The 25,679-nt window shown below is 40.7% G+C and overlaps 1 protein-coding gene across 1 annotated transcript; it reads left to right on the top strand.

Moving 5' to 3' along the window:
- Positions 1 to 388: 388 nt before the first annotated feature.
- Positions 389 to 20,686, top strand: NEMP1 (nuclear envelope integral membrane protein 1). The gene is made up of 10 exons (XM_047066383.1): positions 389 to 401; positions 610 to 789; positions 9,152 to 9,276; positions 10,559 to 10,778; positions 12,519 to 12,591; positions 13,930 to 14,023; positions 14,479 to 14,593; positions 15,530 to 15,755; positions 16,548 to 16,721; positions 17,453 to 20,686. Exons 1-10 carry the CDS (start codon positions 389 to 391, stop codon positions 17,631 to 17,633), a joined length of 1,401 nt encoding a protein of 466 aa, XP_046922339.1. The 3' UTR covers positions 17,634 to 20,686.
- Positions 20,687 to 25,679: the final 4,993 nt, after the last annotated feature.

Genomic DNA, 25,679 nt, shown 5'->3' with positions numbered 1-25,679 from the left:
AACAAAAAGATCATGTAAAAAGGAAAGAAAGATGGGGTATCTAGGTGGCCCTAGTCAGTTAAGCTTCCGACTTCGGCTCTGGTCATGATCTCCCACGTTCGTGGGTTCCGGCCCCGCTCAGGCTTTGCGCGGACTGCACGGACCCTGGAGCCTGCTTCAAATTCTGTGTCTCCCTCCCTCTCTGCCCCTCCCCCATTGTGCTCTGTCTCTCTCTCCCAAAAGTAAATAAACATGAAAAAAAATTTTTTTTAAGTAAAGAAAGAGGACAGACAATTCTGACAGTTTCGAGGTTAATATCAAATTTGGTAGAGGCCTCGCCCATTCTGATTTTCTATTGGTTAAACTTACCATCAATTGCACCAGTTGTAAATAAAGTGGAGACGGAAGCATGTTGTTAAGGGGTGGGATCTTCCTGTCGCCATTGCTAAGGTGAGGGTCCGTTTTCTAATAGGCTGAAAGCTGCTTTTCCCGCCCTCTCGCAGCAGTTGCTAAGAGGCGGGATTATGGAGTCCGTAAAGGACTGAGTGCTCGAGGCTCCGCCCATCCTATTGGATGGTAGGGGGCAGGTCTTGAAGTGGATAGGCTGCTGGCCCTGCCTGTTCCGGCTAGTTGCTGGGGAGAGGCACGTGAAGAGGAGGCGGCGTGAGGCGACCACGGCGGGAGGAATGAAAGTGGCGGTCTCACTGGCAGTTGGTGCCGGGCCGGGGGGCTGGAAGGCTGGGGGCAATGGGGGCGGTGGGGCAGTGCGGCTGCTCCTGGTCCTCTCCGGCTGCTTGGCCTGCGGCTCAGGTACCGCCGGGGGCAGCAGCTGTCGTGGGGGCGGGTGCTGAGGGGATTATATTTAGAAAAGTGGGGAGTGTCCCCAGGGTGCGGACCGTTATTCTGCAGTGGGGCGCGGGCGTGGTGCCGGGGAAGCAGCTTCGTCTGCAGTGAGGGGTTAGGGCCCTGGGGAGGCCTGGGGGAGCTACCCAGAGTGGGGAGGAGTCTGGAGTCTTTTGGCAGAGACAGGAAGGGAGGCCTGGGCTGGGTGAGAAGCGGTCCTGGGGGCTGCGTCGCGCTGAACAGGCCTCGATTTTCCTGATGAAAAGTCAGGGGCCCCGAGTACCATTCCTGGTAGGCTGAGCTGCCACTGGAAAGGGGGCATTCCATTCATTCAGCAAATTAGCAACACCTTCTGAGCGTGTGCTCTGTCAGGGCACGGGTTGCTGAATGGATCATTTTCATTCAGTGAAATGGAGTGATTTCTGTGTAATGTCTTCTGTCCTTGTAAGATCTGGCCCCTACCGGCCTTATAGCAAGGACCTGGCGCCGTTAAACTCGCGTTTCCAAAAAGTAAAAAGATACAAATACCATTCACCATCAGATATGTTTCTTTTGGAGACTTGTTCACTTTTGAAGCAAACATTGATATCTACCTATTGCTGGATAATTGGCTTTGGACTCAAATGAAACTGTTTCCCTTTTCCCGCTGTAACTCATAAAACCTAGACTGTTTCTAAAAAAACCTCCTTCTACCCTTATCAAATGCATAACAGAAAAATAAATGAGGTTTCCAAGTTCCACTGGAGACCGTTGAAACTCACAGGGTTAAGGATAATCATATCTTGTAAACACATTATGCTCTCACCTCTCCCTTCCTTTGCTGCCTATCTCATGCTGTCACTTACAATTATCCTTAGCTGCAGCTTTAAGATTGTCTCAGGATCCGTTGACGTAGTGCCAAATTGTAACGTCCTCCTGAAATATTTTTTTGGGGGGAGACGGTAGGTATCCAGGAAGGTACTTTTCCGGGGCAGGGGCCCAGAGTAACATTACTACTACTACTACTACTACTACTACTACTACTACTTATTATTATTATTATTATTTTAAGTTTTAAGAGTGTAGTGGGTTTTTTAAAATGTTTACTACTTGTGAGAGAGAGAGAGTGAGCAGGAGAGGGGGATGGAAGATTTGACAGGGCTCTGCTCTGACAGCTCATGAGCTGTGAGATCGTGACCTGAGCCCAAGTCTGACGCTCAACGGACTGAGCCACCCAGGTGCCCTGAAGCTACCTATGATCTGAATGAACTTGGGTCAGATGGTTAACCTCTAAAATGGGGTTGTGGACTGTGGCTATGAAAGAGAAAATATATGAAAAAAATGTTCCTACCTAGTCAGCACTCAAACAGCAGACACTTTTTCCTTAATGAGAGGAACAGGGGCTTCTTAGCTTCGAGAAGGGTGAACTTGGGATGATATTCTGTGTGGCCTGGTAGATCATGTGTGTGGCAGCTACAAAGAGACAATCATGTTATAGAGAAGAACTTTCTAAAAGCCAGAGGCGGGGCGCCTGGGTGGCTCAGTCGGTTAAGCGGCCGACTTCGGCTCAGGTCATGATCTCGCGGTCCGTGAGTTCGAGCCCCACGTCCGGCTCTGGGCTGACAGCTCAGAGCCTGGAGCCTGTTTCGGATTCTGTGTCTCCTTCTCTGACCCTCCCTCGTTCATGCTCTGTCTCTCTCTGTCTCAAAAATAAATAAACGTTAAAAAAAATAAATAAATAGGGGCGCCTGGGTGGCGCAGTCGGTTAAGCGTCCGACTTCAGCCAGGTCACGATCTCGCGGTCCGTGGGTTCGAGCCCCGCGTCAGGCTCTGGGCTGATGGCTCGGAGCCTGGAGCCTGTTTCCGATTCTGTGTCTCCCTCTCTCTCTGCCCCTCCCCCGTTCATGCTCTGTCTCTCTCTGTCCCAAAAATAAATAAACGTTGAAAAAAAAAATAAATAAATAAAAGCCAGAGACACCTAAAGATAAAATACAGTACTTCAAAAGGTAGGAAGTTTTTTCTCATTGGAAGTGTTTGATTAAAAAAATAATGTCAGTTGATTTTAGACTATTTGGCAAGAGCAATTAAAGTATAAAGAAGTAGAAAAAAATCTTCACTGTTTATTCCATTCAGAGGCAATCCATTTTAGCAGACTTTCTCCTGGTCTTTTTCCACATTTTTTTTTTTTTTTAATAAAACTTTGGAGGCGCCTGGCTGGCTCAGTCCGTAGAGCATGTGACTCTTGATCTCAGGGTTGTGAGTTTGAGCCCCACGTTGGGTGTAGAGATTACTTAAAATCTTTTTAAAAGTTTTTTTGAATTGATAATATATTCATACACCTGTCAACAATCCAGTTCTTTTTCCTGGATCCAACTAGTTACTACTAGAGATGGTTTTTGGTTTTTAAAAAAAATTTTTAATGTTTATTTATTTTTGACAGAAAGAGAGAGAGGTGCCCAGGTGTCGGCTCAGTCGGTTGAGCATCTGATTTAGTGCTGAAGTCTTGATCTCATGATTCCTGAGATCAAGCCCTGCATCAGGCTCTGTGCTGGGGCATGGAGCCTGCTTGAGATTCTCTTTCCCTTTCTCTCTGTCCCTCCTCCCTTCAAAATAAGTAAATAAACATTAAAATAAAAAAGTAGTCATGCCCCAGAAAAAGACCAAATATTAATAAAAGAAAGTAGTGTCTTAATTTAGTTTGCATTTTTTTTAAGTTTATTTATTTATTTTGAGAGAGAGAGGATGCATGGGAGGGGCAGGAGAGGGAGAGGGAGAGAGGGAATCCCAAGCAGGCTCTGTACCATCAGTGGGGAGCCCCCCGCAGTACTTGAACCCAGGAACCCTGAGATCATGACCTGAGCTGAAATCAAGAATAAGACACTTTACTGACTGAGCCACCCAGGTGCCCCAAGAATATATATATTTTTATAATCTATTTACTTGTTGAAAATTTTTCTTTAATTTGCTTGCTTTTACTTTTTTTTATTGAAGTATAGTTGTCATACAATGTTATATTAGTTTCAAGAATACAACATAGAAGGGCACCTGGGTGCCTCAGTTGGTTAAACATCTGATTCTTGATTTTGGCTTAGGTCATGATCTCAGGGTTCGTGAGTTCAAGCTGTGCATCAGGCTCTGTGCTACAGAGTGGAGTCTGCTTGGGATTTCCCTCTCCCTCTCTCTGCCCCTTCACAGCTTGCTCTCTCTCAAAAAAAATACATGAATAAACATTAGAAAAATACAACATAGTGATTTGGCAAATCTGTACATTACACAATGTTCACCACAATAAATGTAGATCCCTTTTACCTTTTTAAATAGATTTGTATTTTTATGTAGTCACTTGATTTTATTCCTCAGACTTATTTCCATTGCATTTATGCTTAAAGAGTCCTCCAAAACTGAACTTATATCATTTTTATGGTATATTTTAAATTTTTTTATTTTACTTTTTAATCTATAATTAATGTCAGCATTTGGTATAAGGTGAGGTGAGAATCTAGATAGATTTTATTTTCCAAATAACCAGTTGTCCCAACATCCCATTGAATGATTCTTCCCTAAGTGCACTGTTTAAGATGCTTGTTTTCAGTAAGGCTTTAAGTACAAACTAAGTTATCTCTTGAAAGAAATGAACAGAGGCTATTTAAGAAATTGTTTTTCATGACTTTTTCGGGTCTATTCCAGTCCTCACATATTATGAATCATTTTCACTGATTCTGCCTGTGGATGTTAAGTGATCAGTGCTGTTGATTAAAGTTTGTAATGATTGTAAGCAAGTATGAAGTTATTAACCTTTGAATACCTGCTTTATGGATAAATGCAATAAGCAACTAATGATTCACTACTTTCCATGAAGGCATTTTCCAAAATCTTTGGGCTCAAAGGCATTTTCCTGAATGTTTAGTTCATTCTAGTTTTTAACATTCTAGCTAACTCACTTTAGGGGGGAGGGAGAAAGGTGGTGTATATCCTTTTGCTACAGGAAGCACAAAATTTTAAATGCGCATTCTGACAACTTACATATGTTTAAGGTCGTTTGGTTTAGTTTTGTGTTGCTAACAGTTTAAGCTACAGTTGGAGTAGTGGTTGTTCCACAAATTATCCCTTTTGGCTGAATTGGTGTAGTTCACCTCTCAATGAGTTTACAGAGATGTGGCTGGCCAAGGTGCTGATTTCCATAGGAGGTTGCTATTAAAGACATTTATTTATTTATTTATTTATTTATTTATTTATTTATTTATTTATTTAAAATCCTTTCCCTTGAGTGTTATGTAACTTGGGAAAAGGAAGAACTAGATTTTAAAAGATGTTGTTTGTTATAAAACCATTTTATTTCTTTAGGAAAATGGCATCAGAGAATTTTAAAATTAGTTTCAAAACAATAATGCCTTTTCTTGGCATTAAGTTTTTCAAATGCCCTCTGCTATTGACATTATTTGTATCTTACTATCTTCTTGAAAATAATAGTGGGCTTAAAAAGGTATAGTGGTGGGGCACCTGGGTGGCTCAGTTGGTTAAGGGTCCGACTTTGGCTCAGGTCATGATCTCATGGTCCGTGGGTTCTAGCCCCTTGTCGGGCTCTGTGCTGACAGCTCAGAGCATAGAGCCTGCTTTGAATTCTGTGTCTCCCTCTGTCTCTGCCCCTCCCCCACTCATGCTCTGTCTCTCAAAAAATGAATACACATTAAAAAAATTTTTTTTGTTGTTAAAAAAATAAAAAGGTGTAGTGTTCTATTACTTGGTGCTGTGGGAGAGAAGGGGTTAACAAGTGTGACTCTTGTTTTTGTTTTTTATTGGACAGGTGCATGTTTCTACTTCAGGCTTTTTACATAGACTGGATATTCTTTTAAGGAAGTGATAGGTTCTTGTTCAACAACTTTTTTTTTTAATGCCCAATGTTTTTGCATACCTCAATGAATTTCTCAATACAGTAGTTTTAGCATTCACATAACCTTACTCACTTATACTCTCCAGAAGAGAGTAAACTTTTTTTTTTTTAAGTTTAATGTATTTATATAATCTCTACACCCAACATGGGGCTCAAACTCACAACCCCAAGATCAGGAGTGCATGCCCTTCCGACTGAGCCAGCTAGACTCTGCAAGAAAATAAACCATATTTGTGAGTGGATATTCTTTCAGTACATTTGTGTGCTTGCTAGTGAGACAGATGTCAACAGGATTTTGAAAAGGTTTCACTTTATGAAAGATAGGCTAGGAGGAAATCCCAATTACTACTGGATTAAACCGTAGTGAGAAGCTGATAGATGGGGGTTCAGGGCATGCTACCCCAAGATGTAGCATCTTGGCATATTATATATTTTAAGCTGAGGGAGTTTAAGAAAACAACAGGAGCAGGAAGGTCTCTTTGACCTCCCCATCTTACCCTTCTCTGAAACAGACCATAAAATCTTGTGAGAGTTGCCTTCCCTCCCTCCCTCCCTATACCTTGAGGAATTTAAGACAAAGGGATATTGAGAGGAATCTAAGCAAACAGGCCTTGCTTGCTCTGTTTCCCCCTAGTTTACTACAATTGCCACATACTCTTTACCGTATCATATTCCTTCACAGCTGTCCACTCTTCCTCAAACATAGCATAAAAGTACATAGCTCTAACTGTTTCTTTGGGTCTTCATTTCCTTATGAAGGCTTTCGTGTCACGTAAAAATTTATTAAATGTGTATGCTTTTCTGTTGTTAGTCTATCTTTGTCAGTTTAAAATTTCAGACTCAGCCAGGGACCCTAAGAGGATCAAGGAAAAATTTTTCCTCCCTTACAATATTAAGAGTGAATTTTTTAAAAAATTGAGATGTAATTCATGTATAATAAAATTCACCCTTTCAGTGGTTTTTAGTATACTCACAAGGTCGTGCATCCATCATCACTGAATTCTTGAATTACCAGAATATTTTCATCACTCCAAAATGGAACCCCATACATCTTAGCAGTCACTCCCCATTCACTTTTCCCAGATCCTGGCAACCACTAACATCTACTTTCTGTCTCTGTGGATTTGCCTGTTCTGGACATTTCATACAAGTGGAATCATTTGATATATGCTCTTTTTGGTCTGGCTTCTTTCCTTCAGAATAATGTTTTCAGGGTTCATCCATCTTGTAGTATGTATCAGTACTCCCTTTTATGGTTGAATAATATTACACTTATAGGTGGATCTATCACATTTTGTTTTATCCATCAGTTCATAAGTTGATGGACATTTGTTTGTTTTCACTTTTTAGTTATTATGGATATTGCTGCTGTGAACATTCATGTATGAGTTTTTAAGTGAACATATGTTTTCAGTTTTCTTGGGTATATACATAGGAGTGGAATTACTGGATCATAGAGTAACTCTATGTTTAACTTCTTGAGAAACTGCCAAACTTTTCCAAAGAGGATGCACCATTTTACATTCCCAGCAACAATGTTTGAGTGTTCTTGTTTCTCACATCCTGGCCAACCCTCCTTACTGTCTTCTTTTTGATTTTAGCCTTCCTAATGAGTATAAAGTGATATTTCATTGTGGTTTTGATTTGTATTTCCCTGATGGCTAATGGTGTTGAGTGTCTTTTCATATGCTTATTGGCCATTTTTATATCTTTGGAGAAATGTCTATTCAGATCCTTTGCCCATTTTTACAATTGGGTTATTTCTCTTTTTGTTGAGTTGTAGTTCTTTATGTATTATGGGTAGTAGACCTTTGTCAGATATGTGATTTGCAAATATTTTCTCCCATTTTGTGCGTTAATGTGTTTACTTTCTTGATAAGGTGCTTTGAAATACAAAAGTTTTAAATTTTTATGCACTCTGATTCATCTGTTTTTTCTTTGGTTGCTTATGCTTTCATGTCGTATCTAAGAAACCATTGCCTGGCATGGTCATGAAGATCCACCCCTGAGTTTTCTTCTAAGTGTTTTATAGTTTTTGTTCTTATGTTTAGGTTTAAGAAGAAATTTAACTTCAAAATTGGTCTTAGCTTCACCGTAAAACCATTTTGGACTGGCAGGCATCATTGCCTTTTTTTGTGTGTGTAACTTTGCTTTCTTAAAGTTTTGTTTTGTTTTTTAATTTATTTAAATCTATCCATCTTTGTACCTAGACCAGAGTGATAACTGCATTTCCACTTAGAGTAGCACTTGATAAGTTGGTAAGTACAATATAGAACCCAAGGAAAAAGTTATTTAACTGTTTTGTGGTAAAGAAGGTAGCTGGTACAAACTTGGGTGGGAAGATATGAGAAAGTGGTCGCTTTTAAGCCTTGAATTGGCTGAGATTGAATACAAACTTCTGAATGGAGAATTTTCTGTCTTGGCTGAATGAAAGGGATTGCGTATGTTAATTAACTGCTCTTAAAACTTGAAACAAAACAGTTGGAAAAAACGATTTTGTGATCTTTTAGCATCTTCTTAAAGTACTATATATACAAAAACATTGTCAAGTCTGTTTATCCTATTCAGGAGAAAGAGAAAATAAGTAGATGGGGTTACTTTAGCTCTGCCTTTATAAGGGAAGCAGGACCTGGGTGTGAATGTCAGTTAAACTATTCACTGGTTGTATGACTCTGGGCAAATTACTTAATCCTTCTAAGCATCAGTTTTCTGTTTGTGAAATAGCGATTATGAGAGTGCTTGACTCATAGCATCGTTGGAGAGTTAAACGATAGACAGCATACTATCTTAATAAACACTTAATAGTAGTTTCTATTACTGCTTTTTCTGGGTTAGTTGCTATTTATAACATTTAAATGATTAAATTTAATGGAAATAAGACTGCCTTGTTTCTCCTCTTGTTTCAGTTTTCTTTTTTTTTTATTAATTTTTTTAATGTTTATTTTTGAGAGAGAGAGAGAGAGCACGCGCGCGTGCGCACAAGTCGGGGAGGGGCAGAGAGAGAGAGAGAGAGAGAGAGAGGGAGACACAGAATCCAAAGCAGGCTCCAGGCTTCGAGCTGTCAGCACAGAACCTGACATGGGACTCCAACCCATGAACTTTGAGATCATGACCTGAGCCGAAGTCAGCCACCCAACCAATTGAGTCACCCAGGCACCCCTCTTTCAGTTTTTCTTGTTTCTCAGTCACTGACATTTTAACCCTAGCTTTAAAAAAGTCCGTTTCGATGGTATTGTAATAGCATCATAGGGTAACAGGTGGTAGCTACACTTGTGGTGAGCATAGGTAAGGGATAGGCTCCTGGAATCACTGTATTGTACACCTGATGCTAATGTAACATTGTATGTCAACTATACTTCAATTAAAAAAAAGTGGTTGGTTTAATTCTTTTTATGTAATAGGTTGTAGTTATTAGCTTGTCCTGTTGTCTTAATCCTTATTTCCTTTCTTTGCATAAAGCTGGAATTGACATAAACGTGGTCATGCTTCAGGAATCCCGAGTTTATAATATGAGTGACAGGCAACAGTTCTGTTATAAAAATGTGCTTATCCCAAAGTGGCATGATGTGTGGACACGGATACAGGTAATAATTTGGAGGCCCCTGGCTGGGGCAGCTTCTGTGAATATCTGTCTGTGATCAGTGAATACTTTGACACATTTTCCCCCTTCACACACAATTGGAAAAAAAAAAGTATTGTCAACAACCTTGTTAGGGCTCAGATTATCCTGAATTGTGTTTTCCTCAGTATGCATTTATGCTTACTTTGCATTCTTCTCTCTGTTCCCTTAAGTAACTTATAATACTTGACCCTGAGGTAACCTTCCTTCCTCTTTTTCCCAAAGAAGCTTCCTTCTCTTCCTTCCTCTCCTTTTCGTATACATACACATATGCACTCACACACACACACACACACACACACACACACACACGCACGCACGCACGACCCTCCCCCCCCCTTTCTTTTAAAGGCCTTATGCCTTCTTCAGCCAGGAAACTGTTGCGTGCCTGTCAGGATGTAAATTCTTTTGCCTTGCTGTTCCTATTCTATTTTGATTCTACACGAAATATTTCATAAGCCCCCTGCCTGAAGTTTCCCTTTGATAGGATGACTTTCATTTCATTTATTTCATAACACTATTAAGCCACCTGGCAAGCAAGAATGTCTGGCCGTAATAATGATTGAACAAAATGAGTCCTTTTGGAAAAGCTGCTCCTGCTATAAGCATAGTTACTGATAAGAGCATTGTTGTCCACATCATAAATATAAGGGTGGGCTTGTGGGGTTTTTAAGTTTTCTTTTTTTTATTGTCTGATATAAAGATCATATTCCATCTGAGACACATTATAACCAACATTTACCCATAATCAGTGATTTGTGACAGAGGGTTGACCTTCTCAGCCTGTCATTATGGGAAACATTTTCAGTTTTCTGGCGTGGCTTCTGCCTGACAATTCTCTCTCTCTCTCTCTCTCTCTCTCTCTCTCTCTCTCTTTCTTTCTTTCTTTCTGGCTTGGCAATTTTCTTAATATTCTGGATCCTTGTTTTGTATGCTTTCTCATAAATAGCTCTAGTGCTAACCCTTTCAGCTTGGAAGTCTTTTTCCCCCCCTGTGTTGTTCTGCCTTAATAGTAGATTCAGCTCATGTTAACAAGACATTCTAACAGCTGCCTGTCTGTACCATGTACAATATTATTTGCTCAATTATGTTTTAGCTCCTGCATCTCTATATTTCTTATAAACCTTGTGGAAAACTGGCACTATTACTGATATCTACTCTAGAGTTATTTAAAGTTTTTTTAAATTGTATTTATGAAAATTTAAAATTTCTACTTCTTTCTGATCCTGATTTCACTTGTGTTACAGATCCGGGTAAATAGTTCCAAGCTGGTACGTGTCACCCAGGTGGAGAATGAAGAGAAACTGAAGGAGTTAGAGCAGTTTAGTATCTGGAACTTTTTTTCCTCCTTTTTAAAAGAGAAATTGAACGATACCTATGTTAACGTGGGTCTATACAGCACAAAAACCTGCCTCAAAGTTGAGATTATAGAGGAAGACACCAAGTACAGTGTCATTGTGACCCGGAGTAAGTCTTACCTGTTTTTCTGTGGATTTTATAGTGAAACGGGACTGAGCTTTGGAGAGTGTAACTAGTGAGACAGGGAAGTCAGCCCAAGACAACTAACTCCCTTTTGGTTCTGATTATAACCTGAGTATACCACTGCTCCAGACAGTTGAGAGACCCTCTCCCACATAAAAGCCTTTAGGCCTAGGATAGAGATTTCACCGTGGGTCATTCTGAATATTTCCTTACGGACATTTGCGAAGACTTGTGTTCCTAATACTCCCAGTGGCCCTGAACTGATCCGCTTAGTGTTCTTCAGAGTAAGATAGGTTTATTCCTGCCCTCTGGGCACTTCTAGACAAAGTTAGATGTCCTGAAATGTATAAGCCTACATTTGAAGACATGAATGGTATAAATAATAAAAACTGAAGAAAGGTAGAACTGAGTATTAATGCTTCAGAAGTAAAAAGATTTGTGGAATCATAAGTCACTATGAAGATCACTCAGTTTATTTAAGGCTTATTCAGTGGAACTGGAAAAGTTTTCCCTTTTCTGAATGTGTCTAAGAACGTTTCACAGAGAACTGGAATCGTCATCCTGTTTTATTTTCTTACTTTTGGTCTCTCCTTGGGTACTACCCATGATTTTTGTATGTTGTGAATAGCAGAAACATTCCTGGGTTTTGCTACAAAGCAAAGCCCTAGCGTTCCATAGGTGGTTTTTTGTTTTGTTTTTTTGTTTTGTTTTTTTTTGGTTGTATAGGATTTGCCTTTTTTGGGGGGAATGGGGGTATTCCTTTTACATGTACTGATTCCTCTTGCTCCTATTCTGTTTGTGGACCTCCCCTAGACTTAGAGCTCTTGAATGTGAATGCTGTGGGAGTATCTGGTATGCCACTGAGGGGCCTCCACTTGGGCCCCCTGGTCCTGGGTGAGATGTGTTTGAGTGTAGGCTTTTCCAACACAGTGCTTGTGTAGCAGAGGGAAGTAGGTGGTGTTGGGCAAGAAAAGCAGCCAGTTAGAGAACAACAGAGGGCCTGGACCCAAAGTTCTAGGCAAATCTGCTGAATCTGAACCCATGCGTGATTTAAGGCATGAAAACCAGAATGGTAGAGACCCCTTGTGGGCAATTACATGAAGCACTGATGGTGTTATGCCTGGCTCCCTCCAAAGCAAAGCTTAGTTTCTTTTAGCTTTAGCATAGGTAACCAAAATAAAAATAAGATCTCCAGAAAAGTACAGGTTAGAGAGACCTAATTATATTTTCTATTTGGAAGGGTTCCCAGGCTTTGTGTGGAATTTACAATGCTGTTTAGGTGGGTTGTTTGCATTTACAGGGGTTGGGGTGCTGGCTGATTTACCCCTTCCCTCCCCAGTTGAAAATCTGCACATAACTTTTGACTCCCCAAAACTTAATTTCTAATGGCCTACTGTTGACTGAAAGACTTACTGATAACTTAAACAGTTGATTAACACATATTTTGTATGTTATATGTATTATATGCTGTGTTCTCACTATACAGTAAGCTAGAGAAAAGAAAATGTTATTAAGAAAATCATGGGAGGAGAAAATACATTTATAGTACTGTGATGTATTGTCAGAAAAAGTCTGCATATAAGTGGAACGGGGCAATTCAAACCCATGTTGTTCAAGGGTCAACTATATTTTATTAGCTGGCCAATAATGCCAACATTGTCTTTTATTCTATAAAGCATTAAACTGTTTGTTTTCCTATTAAACAGAAGTCTTTATTTATTTCAGGATTTGACCCCAAACTCTTCTTCATTTTCCTGCTTGGACTTGTGCTATTTTTTTGTGGAGATTTGTTGAGCAGGTAGGTTCCCAGGCTAGAGTGCAGAATGATGAGGCTTAGACCCACTCTGCTTGGCTTTTATCATGAAGACTTTAAGTACTGCTCTTTCCTCTTCCATGAGCTTTATGGCCAGGCCATTGCCTGCTTGGAAAATATTTTTAAATACTTTAGTAGGTGTTAGGATTTTTGCTATTTTCTTACATTGAATAAGATTGGCAAGAATGAAATTCTCCCATGAGGTTGCGCCATCATGGGATGGCATTTAGTCAATATATCACCACCCTTTCCACCATTGGAAATAATGTGTTAAGTCCTCATTTTTACAGGGCCATGAGTTTGTTGGTGAGTTTTATACCAATCGGGTAAAAAAAACCCCACAAATGCCAACCACTTATTCATTTCCTGCCTTTAGGAACCTACTAGCTAAGCTAAGTGTAACTGACATGTACAGCTATAAAGAAAACATACAGATAACTAAACAAACATTGAACAAAGGTAGAATCAACATTAACTTTGCACACAAGTGAAAAGAATATTTCTGGAATAATGAATGAAAGCTTAACAATTGGAGTTTGAAGTTAGGCTGGAGTGAGATTGATAGAACTTGTTCCTAATTTGGGGGGTCCTGAGAGAAACTCACGGTGGGGGAGGAAAGTCTGGTACAAAAAGCCTGGAATAGGAGCAGGAGCTCTCTCTTTTCCAGGCCCTGTGTCTGGTTATCTTTCTGGGTAATCAGTTCAGTTCCGGTTTTCTGTCTCCTCTAGGACAGTATCCTTGCACCTTCCTTTTCCCCAGTGAAGCTGTGCAGTTCTTCTGAAGAAAGACTCTCATTAAAAATTGGATTGGGGGGGCGCCTGGGTGGCTCAGTCGGTTAAGCGGCCGACTTCGGCTCAGGTCATGATCTCGCGGTCTGTGAGTTCGAGCCCCGCGTCGGGCTCTGTGCTGACAGCTCAGAGCCTGGAGCCTGTTTCAGATTCTGTGTCTCCCTCTCTCTGACCCTCCCCCGTTCATGCTCTGTCTCTCTCTGTCTCAAAAATAAATAAACGTTAAAAAAATTAAAAAAATAAAAAAAAATAAAATAAAAATTGGATTAGGGGAGATGCTGCAATGGGAGTGTGTGACTAAGCAGAGGTTTATTGTTGGGACGTATTTGAGGGCCCTCACTGATACCAGTCCTCATAATCTGGCAGCAGTTACATTGTACCAGTCCCATCCCAGTGTTGGCAAGTTTTAAACAAATACCTGCTTTAGTCTGAGATTGTTTTTTCTGTTTTTTTGGCTGGGATAGTTGTTCTAGTTCTAATGGTGCCATATAGGAAGAATACACACATAGTCATGAAGTAATGTTTCTCTCTGCAGAAGCCAAATCTTCTACTATTCCACTGGGATGAGTGTGGGAATTGCGGCCTCTCTGCTAATCATCATTTTCATACTGTCCAAGTTTATGCCCAAGGTAAGTAGTGGAATCTTCAAATGCAGTCAGGACAAGCTTGGATAGTTAGTTGAGGGACTATTTTGTTGAATAATACAGCACTGAAAATTTGCATTGGTGGTTGATAAGTCAATGTCCTACTTTTTCCTTGATTCAGGAGGGTACTTTCCATGATGGAACTTGGAGTCTGATTACGTACAAACTCCCCCTTTTATTTAAAATCCTGTGCACAGTGGGGAGTTAAAGTCTCCTTCCTGTTTGCTAATCACATAGCCAGGCTTTTAAGTTACTCAGCACCTCATTTTCCTAGTGTTCTTTGCAGACTATACCATTTTAAATATAAAGGATGTCTTCTTAAGAGATGTGGTTTTTGTGTATTTTAGTAGGTTGAGTTTTTTTAAATCATAGTTCCATTTTGCTTCTTTTATGTATGGAAAGCCTGTTGTAACTTTGTTTTCACTTCTACTCTGTTTTAGAAAAGTCCCATTTACGTCATACTGGTGGGAGGCTGGTCCTTTTCTCTGTACCTCATTCAGCTAGTTTTAAAAAATTTACAAGAGATCTGGAGGTGTTACTGGCAGTATCTTTTAAGTAAGTGTTGTTGTTTTGCTTTCCTTTTTACATGTTTGTGGGTTGTTTTAGTTCATTTGATCATGAAAAGGTGTTGGCTGCTTACAGGAGCTAATAGTTCATGCCATTTTATTAATTTTTAAGAATTGTAGTTCTTTATTTCTAACGCTGTACAGTTGTCACTTTAAATGAAAATGGTGCTGCCAGGGAGAAAACTTTAATTGGTTGGTGTTTATAAGTACACCTCTCTTTACACAATAGGCATTTTCCTGAAAAACTATACATTGACTATATTAATATAATTGTATTTTAAATACACTTGAAGACCTTAAGTAATATAATTGTATTTTAAATACACTTGAAGACCTTAAGTAAGAATCTTTCTGTAAGGTGAAGATCCTTTGGTTTTACAGATGGTAACCCTTAATCTATCTTTTGAGAGGTAATTAATCTGGATTATCATATGTTAGGCTTTTTTAATTTAAAAAAATGTTTTTAATGTTTATTTTTGAGAGAGAGAGCATGAGCGAGGAAGGGGCAGTGAGAGGGGACACAGAATCTGAGGCAGGCTCCAGGCTCTGAGCTGTCCGCACCGAGCCTGATGCGGGGCTCAAACTCATGGCCTGTGAGATCATGACCTGAACCAAAGTCGGACGCTTAACTGACTGAGCCACCAGGCGCCCCTAGGCTTTTTTAAACAGACAGTTCTAGTGTTGTTCAACATGTAGCTTTAATCTTCCATTTGAACCAAATAAACTTGGGAGCAACAGAAAGGGTAGAAACTTAAAGAGATAAATATATTTGAGTAATGAAAAAAGTGTGAATAATTGAGGAAAGATCTTGTCCATTTTCCTAATTCAATAGGTGCTATATAGTGAATGTATTGCTGCTCCCTGCACAAATTATTTTTACCAGTTATAGATGAAAAAGAACGTTTTCTGATAACTCTTCTCATAGGCTATGTCCTCACAGTTGGATTCATGAGTTTTGCAGTCTGTTACAAGTATGGGCCCTTGGAGAATGAACGAAGTATCAACCTGCTGACCTGGACCTTGCAGTTGATGGGCCTATTTTTCATGTATTCCGGTATCCAGATACCACATATTGCCCTTGCCATTATCGTCATTGCACTGTGTACTAAGAACCTGGAGTACCCTATTCAGTGGCTGTACATCACCTACAGGTGACTGAAAGGCAATATAACTTTGTAATGAAACATGCAATGTGGGATGTAGTTGTGGCAAAAGGGTACAGAGGTGTTGACCTGGGAACCTCTTTGTTAATGGAGATTTATTGTATTATGCTTCTGCTTTTGTTCCTTCCAAGTCTTTCTTTTTAGACTGTCTATAGGCATTTTTTATAATTTTATTCTAGCCATTTTATATAAAATAAAAGTATCCAGTAAAGTGTCATGTGTTCCTGTGACCACTAGGTGGTGCAGAGTATATCACTTTTATACCACATGCCTCAGGTCACCAGGTTTCAGATTATTTCACATTGGCTCTCAGATCGCTTTGGGAGTTCTAGTGTTCAGATGTATTTGAAAGCATGTTATCATCTTGCATAGTGAACATGGAATGGTCATAGGTTCTGAGGTTATCAATGGCTGTTTTATTAGATAGTCAAGGTGATGCCTTCAGTTTGGGGAATCCAAGTTAATGGACCACAATGTTGTATCATCATTTTCTTGTCGTTTTTCCACTTATTGGAAAATAAATATTTTGTCTATCATTTATTGGGAAATAAGTGAATTTATCCACATTAGTGAATAATATTGATTACTCTGACTTCTCATTCCTAGTCTAACATGTCAGGAGTATATTACAAGTCAAGGTGTCTATAGAAGAAAGGTGGGAATGATGACTCATAATGTCCAGGCTCTCTGCTGTATACTTGGCTCACTGAAGCAAGCTAGAGGGCAGGCTGGATAAAAATTACTGATTAATGATTCATGATGTTATTTTGGTGAGCACAGAAAGATGTGTAAAGCAACAGAAAAGACTGTCCCCCCTCGTCTCCTGACAGAAGAAGAATATCGGATACAAGGAGAGGTGGAGACCCGAAAGGCTTTAGAGGAGCTTCGAGAATATTGTAACAGTCCAGACTGCTCTGCTTGGAAGACTGTCTCTCGAATCCAGTCTCCAAAGAGGTAAACCCTTGGCCAGCTGTGCTAAGCAGCTATCAGGGTAATTGTGACCTTGAGTTTTAACAGAGATCATACTTCTAGATAATCATTTTGTATTGGTGGCTATGTTTTCCTGTTCACCTAGGAGTAGTTGACAGAAAGATACATGTATCATCATATGTTAAGCAGTAGCCTGTTTTCTGCTTCCTCAAGGAACTGTCTACTCTAGATTTGATTGTAGCACTGAGATGAGAAGACCATATTAAGTTTCCCCTGTGATAGTTTTGCATTGCTCTCCGAGTCTGATTATTTTTTGGGGGGGAGGGGTCCTTTTTATTTGGGAGCAATTGTACCAATAAGTATATGAAGCTTCAATTTGGAATCTTGATGGCATACAGTTCATAAAGCCATAAACATGAATAAATGTGTAATGCCCCCTTAATCTTCTCTTATCAGGATTACAGATGACTAAAAGAACCTTGGCACTTTCCTAACTAAAAAAAAAAAAAAAAAAAAAAAAGGGATAGGCTAGTGCTTATTAAGCAGGATGCCTGGCATTTCAGGAGATGTTGGCTTATGATCCCTGCTTTCCCTTTCTCTTTATTTCTTGCTTTAGTCTACTTGCCTGCCAGAATAAGGTTAGACTTATTATAATTTGAGTTGTAAGTGTATCAGATGTTTCAGCTCTTATTTTGAAAGGAAACCAGAAAGGGCAGAAGGCAGGTTCTTAAAGAGTATTATCTTCTTTTTTCCAGATTTGCTGACTTTGTGGAAGGTTCTTCTCACCTCACACCAAATGAAGTTTCTGTCCATGAGCAGGAATATGGATTAGGGAGCATTATTGCCCAGGATGAACTCTATGAAGAAACATCCACTGAGGAGGAGGAGGACTCAGATTCTCGGTACCCCACTGTCACACAGCAGATCAACTCCTGACTTAGGTGGTGGTCGGTTATTTTTATGTGGACTGGCTTGGGACCTCGATGGTCCATGTTGTATGTGTGTGCAGCTGCTTCTCAGCTCTTTGAAACGGGGTGAGATAGTACAGAAATTCTCCCACTGAAATTAGAGGCCTGAGCAGGCCTCCCTCCGGCAATGGTCCTGGTGGTCTCTGTGGGATCCCTGAGGAAGGAGAGTGGATAAAATATTGAACGCTTCCCAAAGCTTCCCATTGGTTGTGGGCCCACCTTTATGTTTCAAAAACCAAACCAAAACAAAACAAAACCCCAAAAACAACCAACCAAACAAAAAAAAACTGGATGGCCACAGCTAGCACAGCATTCTAGCTCTTCTTAAAAGTTCATCTGGTGGTGGCATTTCTGCCACCATAGCTGGCACTCAAAAGTGAGAACTATTATATGTGTGCAGTAATGCTTTCAGATCACAGGCTGCATCTTCCAGAGAGAACTCCACGCATCTGAGCCTCCTTCACTTCTGTTTTTATTTGTCTCATTTTTTAAATGAATATATATATTTAAATGTAACAGATTCATGTTCCAGAACCAGCAAGTGCTCCAGATTGACAAGCCCATAGGCCCCTATGTTTATTAATATGGATTATCCGTTAAAGCCCCAGAATTGTTGTGTTGAACTTTGAATTAGTTCTCACAATACGATATTCTAAGTCATGCTTGCTCTTGGGAACATGCCTGTAAACTCTTCTGTAGGGGAGGTCTGCAGGCTTTTTATTATATCCCAACTTTTAATCGTATCTTAAAAAGACCTTTGCATTCTTTTCTTCCCATTCCTCCTTGCCCCCTTTGCCCTTTCAGGAAGTGTCTATTTCCTCAACTGTGAAGTATGTACAATTTAGAGTTTGTTTCATTTCTTATATTCTCTCCCTCTTGGTTTGTAGCATTATTTCTGCTAGTTGGGAGAAGTGATCATTTTTAGAGAATTTAAATGCTTTTTATAGGTTCTTCATTTTTCCTGTCAGTGGGACACATATCTTTGAGTTGCTGTGGAACCAAGAAACTTTCCTTTTCCTTTCTCTTCCTTTGCCCATTCTGCCTATTCCTTTCAGCCTTTCCTTAGCCCCTGTACACCCCCCATCTCCCAATTTGGCTAATTTGTAAGCTCTGAAACTTGTCTGTGAAGTTTCCTTGATACAACATATAAATTGCATCTATGTAGCTGCCACAATTTGCATTGCCAGGAAACAGACCTCCAGGTAACCTTCATGCCTCTGGATGTTCATTCACCCATCAGGATCAGACACATTTTTCCATGAACTTAGTATACTTATTTGCAGTTCCATTTCTGGCTAGAGATTCATGCTGCCTTTTATTACATTGGCATTAGTTTCACCTTCTTTTGCCATTGGAAAGTACCCTTATAAACCAGCAATGTCATTTATGAGGGAACAAATTCCCAAGTCTCTGTCATTTGCTTGGTTCTGTCTTTATGATCTTCACCCTCGTACCTTGTAAGAAGCTATAATTACTCTAGCCAGGAAGCTAGGCACTGAAGTCAGGAGCATAGCATCAGACTCACTGTTTATCATGATCATGGAGAAGGCAGATGAATTTTTAAAAAGCTGCAATGACTCCTTCAGACCAGCCACTCAGCAGATAATCTTGAAAGACCCTGGGCTCATTACTGACTTCCAAAATGTCAGCGCTGAGACTCCCCCCCAGGTGGCCAGTTGACTATTACCACCAGTGTTTCCCACAGCTTTACACTGTCCTAGAGTGACAACTACCTCAATTGGCAGCAAATGTACATAGAGTAGAAAGTGAAAAAGCAGTATTTGGGCAGCTGCTGTGGGTTAAAGTTGCAGGGCAAAGGAATTTTATATCAGGAAACCTTTATGCCTTTGTAAATTAAGTACATGGTAAAATTTTATTTCTGTGTGAAGAACTGTTAAGACCTCTGGGATATATTCTTTTTTGCTCTATTTATAGAGATCAAGATCTAGCATATTTGAGCATAAGTTAATTTGAAAAAAATAGTTCATCAGTACAAGTGGTCTCAGGATTACCTGGAGACTTTGGTGCCTTCCCTCAAATAGCTCCTTAAGGAGGTGGTAGCTTGCCTCCAGGGTAACTTTTCCTGACTCTTTATTTCAGTGAGAAAGCACTGTGAAGCAGGGAAAGAGTCTCCTCTTTTTCTGTTTAGTTAAACTCCTGTGAAATATAGTTTCCATCTCCAGACCAGTTTTTTCACCGTGTTTGAATTTGGGGTAAGCTCAAACTCAGTTTATTACTCCATGTCTGGTCGTCGGAGAACTGAGCTGTAGGCAGTGGAGGTGACAGCAGATCCCACAGCATGAGAGCTGCTCTCAGACAGTGAAGGACGGTGCCCGGTGCCTTTGGCGTGCTGTGTGTCCTTGCCCTGCCTGCCTATATGGCTCTGCCCCAGATGCTTCAGAGCCTCTGTGTGCCTGCAGATTGTTTGACTCCATAAACCTTCTCCAGGAACTTCTGTTGTCTCTCTCTTGGCCACTTAGTCTGCTGGCTCAGTCACTACTTGAAGCCCCCATTTAATTTTCTCTGGCAGTTACAGCTCTTGCAATTCAGCATAGTCTCATCTCTCAGACTGATCTCATCAAGAAGGATTGAAGGGATAACCATGGAGTGAGCTGGACATTGGAGCCACGTCTGCTGCCGCGTCAGCGTTTTGCTTGCAAATATCAAGCTGTAAATTGGCCCTCTTTAGGGCCAGGGTCTCTTTAGCATCGGAAATCTATCGCCTCTAATTGGTCTGACCAAGTTATGTAGAGCATGACTGCCATTAATGGGAATATGAAAGCCAGCTGGCCTAAAACATTTCCCCTTCACTTTCCCTCTCAGATTGCTTTCTCGAGACCAATGGAACCAGTCACCAAAAATGAGGACAGTTTGCTAAACTTATAAGAAGACTTGGATGTCTTCTAATAAGAAAGTCCTATCAGCCACTTCATCCCACCAAAACTAGTTTATTTCCTTTTTTTTTAATTAAAAAAAATATTTCTGTCAGCGCAGAGCCTGTTGTGGGGCTCGAACTCACGAACCACGAGATCATGACCTGAGCCAAAACCAAGAGTCAGACGCTTAACCGACTGAGCCACCCAGGTGCCCCAAAGCTAGTTTATTTCTCCCCCCAAATTCATGACTTTTTGTCTGTTACAAAGGGGATTTTGCTGATCATAGTGTTCGGGCCCCAGTGTTCTCTTTTGTGCTGTTACATCCCATTCAAAACCTAGCCCTCTCCTTACTGATGGTGTTCCCTTCAATCCAATTCCCACCTGGCACTTATGTTAGAGAGTTGATGAATGAAAGGGCCCAAATAGGCCAGATAGTCCTCCCTGGCTCTGACATCCATAAAAAGCTTGGGAATGGATTATGCAATTGCCCTCAATCTTTTTGTTCCAGAAAAAAAGACGGGCTCAGATGGATGCCTGCGTAAAAATGGTTCTTAGCTGTGTACTCATAACTTTTCTCTGAATTGAGTAGTGAAAGTTGAAGTAGGAGGAAAGGAAATTAAATGTCCTTCTAGTATTCCTTTGGACTCAGGTCTGACATATGAGATAATAACTTATATTGAAATGCCAAGAACTTTATCTTAACCAAGGAGAGGGCAGTTTGACAGATTTATTATGCCTTCATGTTACATAGGCACTGAAACTAAGTAATAAACACATAAAATAGCCATTTGCACAAGACAAAGGCACCTAAAACCTTTTATGTTTTGATGTAGCAGAAATTGATTATAATTTTTAGAGAAACCTATGCAATTATGGTGATCCAGTGGTGTCTCTTGGTAACTTAGCTTATGGTTTCAGTTGCTGTGGAGTTGGATTCTAGATGGTCACTACCTTGAAAAGGGTGTTTGGTGCCTTATGTGTTGGGAGCCAGAGCCTGCCGGAAATAAAAGTAGATTCATGTCAACATCAACACACACCTTTAGTGGGGGTGGGAATGGCACACAGCCTCCCCCAAATTGGGGACTTGGGCTCCCACATCCCTGCCCATGTGTGTCATCTTCCTCTTTACACTCTTGACAGTAACTTGAAAATGGTGAAATCATCTTCTCTGAACTTTCCTATAGTATGGGCGACATTCTTATCATGTTAACATAATAGATAGCTCATAATGTGAGTGTTAGAACTGTTATAGCCTGCAGTTGCCTCAGTTTCCCATGTTTCTAGAATTGATGGTGAAATAGCAGGGGTAAGGAATTACTCGGTAAGTTTTAGCCTGTGGGTAATGCCTTAGTGTTATTTAAAAGATTTGTCATTTATATTTAAAATAAATGTTCATGAATGTTTGAAAGGAACAAAACGATCAGGGATGGCTCTTTGCCATGGGTCTCATTTTCCCTCTTTTCTGTAAGAAAAAATAACAGTGTCTTATTATATATTTTTTCATTTTTATTGTACAAGTTTGTAAGTAATCCAAATTTTAATAAAGTTTTATAGACTATAGTGGTTTCTCTTAATGAACATGTACTTTTCTTATTTGGATCTTTTGAAACAATTAGCTTCTAAGTTCCATCTTTCTGATGAAGTGGTGGTGATGCCATCTATTTCCTTTCTTTCTTCACCACCACTGCCCAACCTGGGTCTGTCTTGGTCTATTTCCATCCTGGGACTGGGTGATTTGCCAGAATGCCAGATCTCTAAGGGGTATTCTTGCAGGAGGCACAGGTTGTACTACCATGCTGTCTCACAGAAAAAAAAAAAAAAAAAAGTATAGGTTATTCCTAGTCCTTGTACTTTAGTTCTTTATTTTTAATGGCATAAAATATCTCTTGTTTCTCCACTGAGGTGAGGGGAAGACCTGTGCATCCAGCTGTGGGTATCTGCCAAGAGCTTTGTGTAGGGCGAGAGAGGGAGCAGGGCTGTAGTGCGTATCAGGGGCCATGGAATAAAAACTTCAGTTATGTCTAGGCCCAGCTTCAGTAGCAGAAGGCTGGTACCTTCCACCTTCTTTTATGTTTTAGCTACTTTCTTTGCTCTGTGGATCCGTTATAGCATTTGCATTAATTCTGTGCCTGTGTCCTCTCTTCTCAGTTATTTAGACTACATGGAAATCTACTGTCCATTTTTCAGACCAGTCATTGAGAGAGGAAGAATCGGGATGTAGACCATATGTAAATTTATGTAGATTAATGCACACTAATGGCGTCTTTTCTCCTCTCCCCCATCTTTTTTTAAATTTATTTATTTATTTTGAGAGAACACACACGAGTGGGAAGCGGCAGAGAGAGAGGAAGAGAGAATCCCAAGCAGGCTCCACACTGTTAGCATAGAGCCTGACGCAGGGCTCCATCTCACGAACCATGAGATCATGACCAGAGCCAAGGTCAATAGTCGGAGGCTTAATGGACTGAACGACCCAGGTGCCCCTCTCCTGTCCCTTCTATAACTATACTAGGTAAATAAGAGACACTGAATTAATAAAAACTTAAGGCATAAGTGCTAGATGTGCAACATTGTAGGGTTTTAATGAGGACAAAAAGAGATAAAGTGTGGGGCGCCAGGCTGGCTCAGAAGAACATGTAGCTCTTGATCTCGGGGTCATGAGTTTGAACCCCACATTGGGTGTGGAGATTACTTAAATAAAACTTAAAAAAGGTAAAGTGTGTAAAGGCGTTCTTCTCAAACTTGAACATGCTTAGGAATCACCTAGGAAGCTTGTTAAAATGTAGACTTCTGATTCAGTAAGTCTGGGTTGAGGCCCAAGATTCTGCATTTCTGATAAACTCCCACATGATTCCGATGTGGGGTGTGGACCTCACTTTGAATAGCAAAGATGTGAAACACTTAGCTTGCTTGCCTGGTACACAGTGAGTACTTGATCAATATTGTTACTAATTAACAGCAAATAATTTATGAGAGTCAAGAAGACCCTCTACCACCAAGCATCTTCACCAAATCTGAAAACTTCTTCATTTTTATTGTGTGGCATTTTTAAAAAAGGAATATCCTTGGGAGGACTTCTGCATGTGAATTAGTTTAATCAGATTACTGCCTTCCCAACTATGTTAAAAATCAACACTAAAGGATCTAGAATTGTTTGTTTGTTTGTTTGTTTATTTTGAGAGAGCAAGAGAGAATGAGAATCCCAAGCAGGCTTCACACTGCCAGCAAGAAGCCCAATGTAGGACTTGTACTCATGAACCATGAGATAATGACTTAAGGTGAGATCAAGAGTCAGACACATGTTTAACCAACTGAGCCACCCAGGCCCCCCTAGAATTGTTTCTTCTTCTCCTCTTCTTCTTCTCCTCCTCCTCCTCCTCCTCCTCCTCCTCCTCCTCCTCCTCCTCCTTCTACTTTTTTTTGGCCAGCTGTTTCAAAGTATAATTTATATACAATAAAATTTATTTTAAGTTTTGCCCAGTTTTGACAAATGGAGTTGATTGACACTTGTGTAACCACTACCACAGTCTGATAAAGAGCATTTCCATCACGCCCAAAGTTCCCTCATGCCCCTTATGCAGACTAGAAATGTTAGTGGGGAGAAGAGGAAGGGAGTTTCAGAATCACAGTGGAGGAAGACCAATAAGCTCAAGTTACTTCAGTTTTGCCTGGGGATCAGAAGATCACAGTCTTGCATCCTCCCTGCCTCCTCCCTCCCCACCCAGGAATGCTTTGCCAGACCTTAAAATCCCCACTGACTTGGATGTGTACTTGTAGCTCATTCATCCCAGTTTGCCCAGAATCTTCCCAGTTTTAGTATCCCAAGTTCCCGTGTTCAGACATCTCACCCCAGGTCCCAGACAAACCAGGATGGTACGTTGCCCTAGCTGTGATGTTTATGCCACTGTTTCTCAGTCTGAGGTTGCCATCTCATTTTTTAGAATCATTTTTCTTGTGTGAGCACATAGAAGGCACTCAGTAAATGAGTGTGTGGGTGGACACACAGATAAACCCCAAGCTGTAGGCAGCTGCGGATTCCTGGCCTGGAGAACAGGAGACCTGGGTTCTGGTTCCAGCTTTGCCGAGTTTGCAGTCATGTGATCCTGGGAAAGTGGCTTCTCACCCCAGGTCTGTTTTCTCCATGTAAAATAGGGGATCTGTAGCCCTTTCTGCCTCTGACACAGATACTGCTTCCATTTGTACATGGGGTTGTGTGCCAATGGCACTTCCACTCAGCTTGCTCGCTCTCTCCTTTCCTTGCCTTTTTTCTCCCTTCAGATATATATAGTAGATCAATAAATCATGTAAGGGCAGGTTGATAATGGAGCTGCTGATGGGCCAGGCGTATGCAGGCGTATGCAGAGTGCTTCTGCGAGAGCAGTAGAGTTTGGACCTTGAACTAAGCAGCTGTGGCCGGTAGTTGGAGGATCGAGTCTATCTTCAGCTAAGTGTGTGTAATGACCCGATTCGCTCTTTGTGCATGCCTGGGAGAGAGGATGGTGGGCAGAGGGAGCCTGTTGTTTAGGAATTTTCCTGGGTGGGTGAGGGGATGCCCTGGAAAATAGGATAGCGTAAGTTTCTTATCTATTGGAGGCATCTATTTCTAGCTGTGCCCAGGAAGCAGCGTCTCGGGGTCTCATTCAGGTTTCTCGCACAGAAGGATTAAAATCAGAAATACCAAGACTTGGGCTGAAACCTATGGCTGACTTAGAGTCAGGAAGCTGCATTCTGTTTCTGGTTCTGCCATATACCGTCTGTGCAACCTCTCTGAGCCTCAGTATTTGCCTCTAATTTTCCTTTTCAATGGAGTGAGTAGCTGCACTGCCTAGCTCACAGGGTGTTGTGATTCAGTGAGATGATACAGGTGGGAGTCAATGAAACTGACATCTATACAGATGCCAGGTGGTATTACTAACTTTAGTCTTTGGGTCTGTTTGTGGGGGCTGACTTATGGGGGGAGGGAATTTGGGGATTTTGTCTGCTTAGTTCTCCAAATAATGTCATTAATACCCTCTGACTCTCAATGAGATAGGAAGGTTTGAGGGAAGTACTGTTTCTTTCCTAGGAAGACACTCCAGCCTACCTTCCTTTTTGACAAAATTCCTGACTTTTTGGAAAGCTTTTCCTTAGCTATAAAT

This window comes from Lynx rufus, unplaced genomic scaffold (genome assembly GCF_022079265.1).
Source record: "Lynx rufus isolate CCGP_SWC_20201006 ecotype Redwood Valley unplaced genomic scaffold, mLynRuf1.p SCAF_7, whole genome shotgun sequence".
Taxonomy (NCBI): Eukaryota; Metazoa; Chordata; class Mammalia; order Carnivora; family Felidae; genus Lynx; species Lynx rufus.
Note: the sequence above shows the minus strand (reverse complement) of the source record. Positions and strands in the feature narration are given on the sequence as shown.

Coding starts and splice junctions, on each gene's coding strand:
- NEMP1 (XM_047066383.1), top strand. Junction 12,592..13,929: donor TGTGGAGATTTGTTGAGCAG/GTAGGTTCCCAG, acceptor TTCTCTCTGCAG/AAGCCAAATCTTCTACTATT. Junction 16,722..17,452: donor CGAATCCAGTCTCCAAAGAG/GTAAACCCTTGG, acceptor TCTTTTTTCCAG/ATTTGCTGACTTTGTGGAAG.